The 11,995-nt window shown below is 39.1% G+C and overlaps 1 protein-coding gene across 1 annotated transcript in view; it reads right to left on the bottom strand.

Annotated features, from left to right (window-relative positions):
* Positions 1-2,736: 2,736 nt before the first annotated feature.
* Positions 2,737-11,995, bottom strand: part of LOC145993816 (uncharacterized) — a 387,953-nt gene continuing 378,694 nt past the window's right edge. Inside the window, exons 21-22 of the mRNA XM_083129646.1 lie at positions 10,243-11,448; positions 2,737-3,090 (exon numbers count right to left, since the gene is read on the bottom strand). Coding sequence (XP_082985772.1) covers positions 3,036-3,090; positions 10,243-11,448 — 1,261 coding nt within the window. The 3' untranslated portion in view covers positions 2,737-3,035. The remainder of the gene's footprint in view (positions 3,091-10,242; positions 11,449-11,995) is intronic.

Raw genomic sequence — 11,995 nt, 5'->3', positions numbered from 1 at the left:
GTGAAGGTATACACGTATCACTGTTCTATTAAACCACGCGGTATGTGTTCCTATACAATACCTGTTCACTACACTATAACGTGGTAGCAAAATCGCGAGAACTAGTTGAACGTGTAACCACTGCGCGAGGATCTGCGTACGTACGTCTTGATCCTGTCAAGGTTCCAGTTGAACTCCAAAAAATTAGTGCTTGCCTGGATAGTTTGAATTGACATTGTTGACCCACATCTGTTTTGTAGGTTTTTTTTTATATAAGTCACACTATCTTTTGAATTTCTGGGATTACTGAAAATTTTAAGAGCACAAAGAGAGCATTCTGGGGCCCTTCCGCACCACGAGGGTTCCAGGGGCAGCCATTACGCTACTGGTCTTTGATGTGGTGAAGAAGAAACTGTACTCTAGCAGCAAGTCCACATGTCTCCCATGAGTTGACAATAGATCACCTGCCAGTCTATTTCATAGTCACCCTTTGAGTGTTAACTAACAACAGACAGCAAACAACACTGGCAGACGACATCAACTGGGACCATTATACCAGGGTTCTGGCAGACAGCATAGACCTCCAACTAGCCATCAGATTGGCGGAAGACATCAATAGGGCAACTACTAGCATAAGCTATGGAATAGCCCAAATTAACAATTCCAAGAGATATTGCAACATCCAGCAAGTACAACCAAAAGGCACTGAGATTAGATGAGGATCGATCCCAGACAGACAAAAATCTACAGACCTACTTGCCTGCTGTCACATATAAGCAAAACCCTGGAGAGAATTCTGCTAAAGTGGAGGAACATCAGCTCTTCCCTGAATTTCAGTTGGCTTTAGATCCGACTACAGTATTATGATGCAGTTAGCGAGTCGTCGATTTCCTAGCTGCACAACAGAGCAAGAAGAAAACTATTGTTGAGGTCTTCCTTGGAGGTCAAGGGAACCTTGACCAGGTTTGGATCCAAGGGCATATTTGGAAGCTGTTCCAATCACAGATCCCTGACTGCTACCTACATCTTCTATGCTACCTTGAGGGCTGAACCTTCATGACAACTTTTGAAGGCACCACAATGCATGTTAGACCAGTTCAAGCTGGAGTCCCGAAAGGAACAATGTTGGGACTGATATTGTATTCCTTATACCCAGTAGATACACCTGTTGGATCTGCATGCTTCCCAGAATATTACACAGCATACTTTGCAGCCAGACAAACACTTCAACCGGACATGCAAAGCACTCACTAGACAATTCCAGATTCTTGAAAACTGGACAAGATGGAGGGCAAAGATCAACAGCATGAAGAGTATGGTCATACACTTCAAGAGAGTAAGATGCTACGGTGGGCGTAAGATACCATTTACAGCCACTGTCAAATACCTTGGCCTGATTCTGAACCATGGACTTAGCTTTTGGCACTATGTAGAAGAGCTACGCCATAAAGCCAATCGAAGGCTCCGAGGGCTCTATGCCATCCTCCATAATCTGGGACTGTTCCTGGAAACACATAAGCACATTTACAAGGTAATATGCCCAGTCCTCCTGTATGCCATCTTCAGAGGCTAGTAGTAAACTAAAACAACGCAGCACACATCATCAGTGGATATAGCAGATACATGACGTCCAACGAACAATCAGATCGATGAGGATCTGGAGTTGGATTCCCTAGCAGCCATCGTTGGTCAAGAAATTCCCACTCATGCCAATCTGCAGGTCATAAGACAGGCACTCAGACCCTTACCAGGACTCCACGTCACTGATAGCCAACCAGAAGAACCACATAGATGACTGGCTTAACAGGTGCAGGAGTAGCAAGATTGATAGTACCAGCAGCTTATCAATCATCATTCACAACCCATAGAAGTCAAGGCAACAGTACTTCAAATCACCAACAGCCAGATGAGTCAGTCAGTTCTTTCAGCTGCAGTCTGAAACCACTCAGGCAGTGAAGAAGTCTATTAGAGTAGCTCCTTCCAGCGTGCATTCTGATAATACCAAGGGGCAAGAAGTGCATGAAAAAAAAATCACATATGAACTGTGGCTTTTCAAGACATAAATATTGCAATTTGAAAACAATGAGAGATATGAGATCCAGACTTGCTACTTCTTAGTATACAGTACATCACTCCTTGGAATTAATGAATGGATGTGTTTGATGGAAAGATACGGATACAAGATATGTATGTGGATTGCATACAAAGACCAGCAGAAGCGGCTGCTCATAAGGACGATACAGATGATGCACTGCCGTGTGTAACCACAAGTGATGAAACATTACATTAACATTTTTATGTGGCTTTTACATTGTCTGAACTGCAAATATTTTGTTGCTTACAGATTATTTCTTAGTCGGTTTTGTACTGATACAGATCAGATCATGATACGCTACTCAGATACAACTTCCAATAAAGTGTGATTGAATAATTTCTTACACAGCAACAAAGAGCCCCTCCCTGTTTTCTGAAAGAGAAAGAAGGCCAACAGTTACTAATGGAAGGAAAACTATGAGAAAAAATAAATGTTTACTAACACACTAGAACAGGAAACAGGGTTGGATCCATATTGTGGAGGAAGGGTTACACAGGTTTTAGAATTTTTATTTCTGTGCGAGTATAAAAATATGATTATAAGTAAAATCTTCCATGGACAATATTTTGGAAAGTCCACATGCTAACAACCACAATTTACAATTGTGATAAATAAGTCTACATAAATATGAAAAATATTAGTTTATTGGCACAAATCTTGCAAACTAAAAATACATAAATATATGCCACATATAGCAAAACTATAAAAAAAATATTACAGTTCAGTTTAAATGTCTTTCATGTAAAAGCATGTACAAATATTAATAGGAAATTATAAACTATGTACACATTCCACAAAGTACTAAAATAAAAGGCAATACAAGCAATCTTATCAGTTTCAGAAGACGACTGCAATTCTGACCAAGAGATATGTTTCTTAATATAACTCAATAAGAGCATGTGTAGAAAAGTGTCACCATATTTATTGACTATCTGTAAAAAAGTGTCACCATATTTATTGACTATCCTGGAGATTTTGAATCGGGACTCTCTTCATGAACACTTACCCTGACAGAACTAGAAGAGAAAGAAAATGAACAAGATTATTATTTAAAACAGAAGTAAATCCCACAATTGAAATATATGGAATTTACAATTCTCCATGTTGATTTATATGTAAAAGCAGTGTTTCTTCTGTGGTATAAGTTTTGTATATTCTCAGCATTGTAATATTGCAAAAGTGCATCTATCTCATGAGAAACCTTTAGAGTTATCTCCTTGATTATTGTTTGTTAAGCCTGTATATACTGTTTAAATGTATTGACAATGTGTCTCTTGAAAAAGATGCATCTTTTATAGGTAGCGAAATGCTGATAATGTAGAACAGAGCAGCAGCACTGTTTTTATATACAAATCAACATGGACATACAAAGAATACTTTATATATAATTTAAAAACAATAAAATGTGTGGTTCTATTTCAAAACTATTTCTTCCAAGAAACACTTCTACACCTACTATCAATAGAACAACACCTGATTGTGCTTACGAAGGTAAAGCATGTGGAATTTTATAAAAACAACACAATGCTCGTTTTTCCAAAAATTATCTTCCTTTCTCTTAATTTAAATGAAATGCAAAATGTAGTATATCACTTATTTGGATGCTGAAGTTCAAAACTCTTGCCCATGTACTTTGCACGAAGTTTGTATTAGTGGTCATTTTTTTCAAGTTATTTTGTTTGCATATTGGTATTTTGCAGTGTTAAGTTGTGTGTTTATTTCTTCAGGATTTAGAAAATAACAACAGGTATGTACATTTTTCTTTTAAATATTTTATATTGTTTACGAATTGCACAAACTGGTTAGACAACATGTAATTCATTGTTTGCCATTGTAACTTACATGCACCACTCATACAGTTTTCACAAGATAAAAATGGTATGAATTTTAAAACAACTTTAACAACTAGGTATACTCCTCATGGGGGGGGGGGGGGGAGAGAAAGAAAAAAATGTAAATTTCTTTGGCAGTCACCAACTCATCACAACCACTGCGCAACAAAGAAATCTGAGCTTATTGCAAGACTGTCTGTCACCTCTGAATTTCCACTGTATTTTCTCATGATTGTCTGTTGTTTGGAAGGTTTTAATCAGTGCTGGGAAATAACGTTCAGTGTCCATGTCCATTCGTGAGAATATCCATTATAAAGAACTAATCTCTACATACTGTATTTCTGCAGGGGAATTAAAAATGTCTGTTATTTAAAAGTTTCCATTACTTGGTGGTGTTATGAGAAGTTTTACTGTTTATGAAACTGGGTGCTTACCATATTGAATGAACTGGCTGGTAGATTGAACTCTCCATTATGTCGTGTTTGTAAAGTTGTTTCAAGTGTTCGGCATATTTGACTTTGCTATCCTCAGACAGACATTAAATCTTCCAAGCTGTTTGTCATCCCTGTTGGGTGATGACAACAGTGTTTTATACAACGTTTTTAGATTTTCGCGAAGAGCTGGTCTCTTCCACCATCTGTGAGGAAGCTTTTATTTTGTTCTGACCTTTTAATGTGTTGTTTTTGACTTGTGCAGGTCTTTTTACAACTTTGCATTTTCAATTTTTTCCAAGGGGCTTCTTACACCCCTTGTTTTAAACTCTTAAGTCAGAATTTTAGGTAAGGGGATATTTCCCCAAATATATTGAAGGGTGCAGAATGGCCTGAAGTGCCGATGCACCCAAAAAAATTAATTTATTCATTCATTCATTCGACAGTGGCCTCATCTTCAATGTGAGCTGTAATTGAATTAGCCTAAAGAAATTACACATTTCATGCTCTTCTTAGCCATTCTTTTCTCATATTTACAGCACATGAAAACATGTAAGTGCTGCACTGTGTCACAATTAACAGCAAGTGATAGATTCAGAGACTGAAATATTTGGGTAAAATTGAAGAAAATCAACAGGTATTCCAAAGCATTAATAATAAATAACACATGGTATAACAGCCCATGAAGGCCAGTGCCTACCTACCGACTGCCGGACAGGGGTTTATCCAGGATTTTTCCCTTGGGGGGGTGGGAGTGGGGGGGTGGTGTTAGAAACTTTTGGGGGGTGTAAGTTTGGGGATGTTAAGTGCATATTTTCGACCATTTTTAAAATGTTCGCCCTAATTCAATTTGTTCATAGATGTTTCCATAGATTACCCTCCTCCCTTCCCTTCACATAACATTTCAGAAGAAAAAAGATGTCAAATGCAGGAAAAGATGGAAAAGAGATTTTTGTAATAATGTTAACATTTCAGTCTAACGTTTTCAGTATTGCTTTCCGATAATGTTTAGTACTTGATTTAATCAATCGTTAGGCAAAACACAAGAGATGACATTGAAAAACAAAAAAATTAAACATATTATTACCAGGAATCATTTCATGCAATTCTTAAGCTAGTTATTAAGAAATTGGGAACACTTGTGCAATATTTTTAAACTGTATTTGTATGATACTTGTTGCACGCTTGCCTGTCTGAAGTAGTAAATACGGATATAATATGACTCTTAAATAAATTATGAAACTGCAAGCAAAGCGAGCAAGAAAATTTTAAGAACTATTTCTTTGCAAACTGATAATGCATATTATTAATTAAACATGGTGACAAAACTTTCATTTCACAGTATCCCACGATGTTTACTCTTTACAATCTTGCATTGCTCGTTCGGCATCCTCTTTACCTCAGCACGTGACCCCTGTCCCCTCCTGTTCTAGTCAGTTAGAAAATATGCATATATATAATTGTAATAGATCTATGTTGCGAGTAAGTTCCAAATTCTGCTGGTTTTTTCAAATCTCTGTTTAAACAATGATTCACAAACTGAAATAAAGAAATGAAACTCTCTATATATTTAGAGCATGACCATGAAGACTTTAAAAATATAGTGGGAAGTTGGGATGCACGTTTGATAGATACCTGGTATTGCTCTTGAACAAACTCACTCAAGGAATTTCATATTGAAGTCTTTAAGTCTTATACCCTTAAAAAACTTTAGAAAATACGCTTGGCGCTTTTGAGAATTTATCTTTCAAGTACTGAATGAGAGGCTCTAGGGAATTAGGAGCCATGTGTCTCTTTGCCTTAAAAGAATACAAAATAACATGTGCAAATAAATGCATGGCATGCTAGTTGCAAAGGGAAGGCAAGGAATTTTCACTTCTAAATTGAGGTAATGCTTTATTTTCAAATATTTAAAAATTGAATAGCATTCATTTCACTTTCCAACACAAGGAGCACAATGAACCAAACAAAATTTTTTCCTCCACGTTTTCCAGCAGCCAGAGGCAAGTGCCGTCGTGCTCCCACTGGTGCTCCTTTGGTCAGAAATAAATTTGGGACTTAATGTAAATTAAATTTCTTTTTATGTTTAATTTCTTATGCTGAAAAGTTGGAAAAAATAAATATGTCATTATGTCAGGGAACCGACTAGACAAAAAGAGGAAGACAATTTTTACTAAATATATATCTTTGCAAAATGACAATACCTTTAATTTAATAGGGTGCCAGTAATTTCACAGTTCACCAGGACATTAACACTTTTCTATTTTTATCTGTTTTGCTTGTTCGGCACCCCATTTGTCCTAACCACCCCTCCCCTTTTACATCTCTCTTTCTAATATATACTTTCATTTACAAAGGTAACTCTTAGAGCCACAAAAATGGTCACATACATCAACTATAGACGTGAATGAATCACTTAGGTTCGTCATGAAATACTTGTCATTTTATATCGAATACTCGGTCAGTAAATTTTATATTGGTACTTTATGAATATCCATTGGAATAAATTATACTTACATATAGTGTCACTGCTTTTCTACTCACCACTTTCGGTTTCTATCTGTCTGGTTTCATTTTCTCTATGTTCTTCAGCCAATTTTGCAGTAAAGTTTCAGACATTGTTACACTAAGCAGAACGACAACACACGAACTGAGATACTACACTGAGACTGACCTAAGGCCTAAGGCATTGACTGTTCCTTTCTCTAAGACTCCAAAATCATCCATCTTGCCCAAGTTACAGAAAATAGTGTTGCTAACCATAGTAACACAAGGAGTCAAACCCGTATCTTTGAATTTCTTTCCTTACATTCTTTCATCGTACATTTTTCACATGAAAGAGTCAAAAGTAAAATGCAACAAAATGTAAATTTCATTGACTCGGGGATTGAATTTACAAATCTGTAACGTATTTAAGAAATATTTATTTAGATATTCAAACGCTGAACTGTCAACACTGTGTGCAGAATGTGCTCCCTGGAAGGAGGGCGAGAGGTTAGTTTGACATTTTCCAGATGGCAAGGTCCCTTCCCTAGACCTAATCAAAGCCTTGTCAAGGGAGGAAATGACCATGCTCCACATTCCACCCTTCTTCTTTGACACTTTGGTTTTAGTTAATCGAAAGGTCAATTGGAATATGCTTTTTGTAGAGCTACAAATGGTTCCTTTCTGTTAATGTTTAAGTATTGTCATTCTATTGTTGATATAAAAATCCATATTTATCCTGCAGGAGGGTCCACTTTTCTGCTTGGGGGGGGGGGGGTTGTCAAAATTTGGGAGGGGTGTGTGGATAAATCACTGCTGCCAGCCTCACCCCGACAAGAGGTGGGAGATTATCCCACCTAGTTATGGGGTGACCTGTGGTCACCACCATGAACCACTAGTCATTGTTGTAGGTCTCCATGATCGGGTTACGCTACTCATTCATAGCTCCCCAATTTCTTCACGATTGTGGGTGGCCACCAGTCCCATACACAGGCTGCAATCTCAGGAGACTCGAACCTATGGGTGTCCCATAGCCGGAGCCCACAGCTTGTGCCTTAGACCCCACAGCCACGGTGCGGGACTATTCCCAAGTCTTTGCTATTTGCTAAAAGTCCTATTCAAACAATATTTGTGGGGGTTATAGGATCATAACCTTAATTTTGTGCCTATAATTCTTTTTTGGATTTCACACAAAGATATTAATGTGAAATACATGGGTTGGAGATTTAATAGTGGCAACACTGCTGTATATATGCCATGAAATGGAACTGGTGCTTCTCGCTTTCACCACACATCAGTTTTATACCTAACCTACCTCCCAGTAAATGGACTCTTTCTTCCAACGCTGGGTGCATGCGCAGTGATGAGAGGAATAGTATCTCGTTGGAGTTGGCGGTTTAATGTTGTGTACCAGGTAACCAAGAAAGTTCATGCGGTTTTAGTACAAAGAAGAAAAGGTCCAAAACAAATGTGTTTACCTTATATTTATTCTGCAAAATATCCACCACCCGCTTCTACAACCTTCTCCCATCTTTGTACAAGCCTGTAGATGCCATGTTTGAAAAAGTATTTGTGTAGGGCCGCAAAAAACTGCACCACCGCGTTTTCAACCTCCTCGCAAGTTTGGAAATGTCGATTGCGCATATGGTTGTCCATAGAAAAAAAAAGATGGTAGTCTGATGGAGCAATGTCGGGTGAATACGCTGGATGTGGCAGAAGTTCCCAGCCGAGAGAAGAAATCACCTCCAGGGTCATCTTTGCTGTATGCGGTTTAGTGTTGTCTTGGTGGAAAAGAACACACTTCCTATTCACTAATGCAGGTTGTTTTTTTGCAAGCTGTTCGGCCACTCTTTGCAATTGCGTGGAGTACACCACTTTGTTGATGGTTTTACCACTTTCCAAGAACTCATAATGCACAATCCCAGCCGTAGTCCACCAGACACACAGCAGCACCTTCCGCTGATGAAGAGCAGGTTTTGCAGTTAAAGGTATGGTGTCATTTGACGATAGCCAATGGTATGAGCGTTTCTTGTTATCGTACATTACCCACTTTTCATCACACGTCAAAATGCGGTCCAAAATTGGACAGTTGTTGTTCCTAGTGAGCAAGGTAGCGCAAATGTTCAGTCGTTGGAGACGGTTCGCAGCAGTCAGCTCGTGCGGGACCCACTTACTCAGTTTCCATGATTTGCCAAGCTCATGCAGGTGCACACGAATTGTTTCAGCACTTACCGCAAATCGTTGAGCGAGTTCTTGACACGTTTGACATGAATCCTCTTCAATTGCTGCCTTCAGTTGGTCCACATCGAGAGATTTCGGTCTGCCCGATCGAGGTTTGTCTGCCAGTGTCTCATCGCCACTCGAGAAGGTCTGAAACCACTTTGCGCTGTCCGTTCACTAATTGTACCTTCTCCAAACGCTGCACATACTTTTCTTGCTGCTTCCGCTCCTTTTGTGCCCAACTTGTACTCATACAGTAAATATGCCCTGATTACTGCATTCGACACAGCCATGGTTCACTGCGAATACTTGCTCCCGAACTATCGACTGCGACCTGTTATCTACGTTAGCCGACGTGCCAAGGAATGAGCTTTCCGCCAATCACACATACATGTACCCCTGGCGGCTGAACTGTGTACTACCCCACGAAAACTACGAGCAGTTGTAAAAACCACATGAACTTTCTTGGTTACCTGGTAGTTGCAACAATGTTTTCGAAGCAGGAACATCAGAGTTGGATAAAGATTGAATGTGTCCCCTTGATCGTACAGCATGACAGTGCCATCAAGGTATTTGTGAGGCATGCAGGAAATCTGCATTGTCTGTGACCTGCCTTGCAAAAGAAGAGGCAACACTTTCTGCTGAATCCTCCCATCATTTTGCAGGACAATGGGCGGGTGCATGTTAGCTCGATGGGGCTGGCAAGTGCTCTACCATCCCCCATACTCCCCGGACTTAAGCTCCTGTGACTGATTTGATCCCTAAGATGAAAGCCATTTGCTTCCGAACTGTTCCAGAGATTCTTCAGGCAATAGACCACTTTATTTGAACCATCAACAGAACAGGCGCTGCTATAGGTATACTAAGACTTCCACGTCGCTGGCAATGGTTGTACACAATGTTGGTGGCTACATCGAAGGGCAGTAAAAGTTTCACACTGATATCTCTTTTGTATCCTTTTTAAATAAATAGTTGCCACTATTAAATCTCCAACTCACGTATACTTGTGATGTGTGGGTAAAATTTAGTGTTGGTATGCTTTACCTAGTAATTATTTTATATTAAATTTTATTTTGTGTAAGGAGATTTAGCACTACGTATTTTCAATTTTGATATAAAAAAAATACCACGCTAAAGTTTACATACAGCAATGACCATCCTTCAAACAGTATCATACACCACAAATTACCTACTGACCTACCTGGAGGAAGAACACTTTTGCCACTTCAAGTGTCCTACAGATTTCACAGGGGAACACTCCTTTCCATCAAAACATGAGCAAATAGAGGCACATATTTTACTCGTCGCTTTGCTTCTAGAGTCATCTTTTATGGAAAACTTAGCGATGTAAGGAGAATTTTCAGCAGGTGGCACTTCAGGTCGAGACATTACATTACTTGTAGTTCTAACATCAACATGATAATGTCTTTTGTTTGATTTGCTAGAATTTGGAGATCTAGATTTCCAAGATGTTTTCCTTATGGCAAGAGATCGCGAAGCAGGTTCCGAGAGTGAGCTACGGCGTGATCTTTGTCGTCCAAGCTTAAAATCAGTTCTGTTGAAGCCATCGGGCAAGGATGAAAACTGGTTAATCTTTTTGTTAATCTTATCACAATGTTCAGAGAATTGATTACCAAGGCAAGTTCTTCCTATGCTAAAAACTTTGGGCTCTTTATTCAACTGAGGCTGGTCAAAGTTAATAAATATGTGCTGGCGAGTTTTTTCAGTGCTGTCTTCCGATGTTACATAATGAATCGGTCTGATCTTAAGAGACAAATGACTTTGATTTTCAGTAGCATAAATTCTTCGTGATGACGTTTCACTATTTGGAGACAGTGCCCTGGAAACTTGAGACTGATCAGTCGAATGGCGACTAGGAATCTCAGAAGCTGTTACTGAATATTTGACGAAATCTTTGGTACATCTCTTTGCATACTCATCTTCACGTATATATCTACAAGGACTGTGCCCACTTGTACTCTTGTCCTCTTGACAAACACAAGAATGATCTCTACCATCTGTTCGTTGTGAGCTATCATACTCTGATCTCCCATCACACGAACGAGTAGAAATATTATCAACATGAACATTAATTGATCTTGAAGCACCTGAATGACTTCTAGAAATGTTATCTACCTGAGTACCATGCACATCGGATTTATACCTATTCATTTCATTACCAGGCGTTTTATACCTTGAACTTGATTCAGTTTCAGGCGTGGCTCTGGGTAAGTCAAGCCTTAAGTTCGATGCATCTTCAGGGCTTGATCTAGCTGATATGCTACCCACAGCAGCGCGAGCCCTTTCAAATCTTTCGTTTGTTATCTGCCTCCTCAGATCTTCTATTTCCCTGGAATACTCTGTTATGACACCTTGACAACGGCTTACTTCAGCGGTTTCCTGTTCCCTGAAAGGACAGACAAAATTCAATGTAGTGCACCTGGTTAACTTGTTACAATGGCACTGAAACAACATTAATTTCTCTTAGGAAACATGAGCAAATTAGCAGACAAACAATATGACTACGGCTATACTATGAATGTTTATAACTAGGTTACTATGATTACAAACTACTAGGGAGTAAAATGATGACCTTGAAAGTCTGACACAAATTACAGGACAGACTGTAAACAGCTCATATTTACATGAGGTATAGACCGTTATGTACAAAACAGCCTCAAGGCTGCAACACTGATCAAGTGAGCTTCACAACATTATGTTTGTCATTTTAAAGATGGTGCCTCCTCCATACACATGCACCAGTGAAGAGCAAGAGGTTTCTTGCCCTTTGGAAGCCTAAACCTTATAGACATTCTACAGTAAATGAAAATTCAATGTTTCTATGCATGCTTACAACGCCAGCAAGTTTCCAAATAGAGGAGGAAGTTCGACAATGGCCTCAGATGCACGCAGATGGGTGGAAAGACCTTCGTGGTGGCTGAGAAGTGACTGCA

The sequence above is a fragment of the Lepisma saccharinum genome, chromosome 10 (assembly GCF_977018435.1).
Source record: "Lepisma saccharinum chromosome 10, izLepSacc3.1, whole genome shotgun sequence".
NCBI lineage: Eukaryota > Metazoa > Arthropoda > Insecta > Zygentoma > Lepismatidae > Lepisma > Lepisma saccharinum.
The sequence above is the reverse complement of the archived record's forward strand: the minus strand, read 5'-3'. Positions and strand labels throughout refer to the sequence as shown.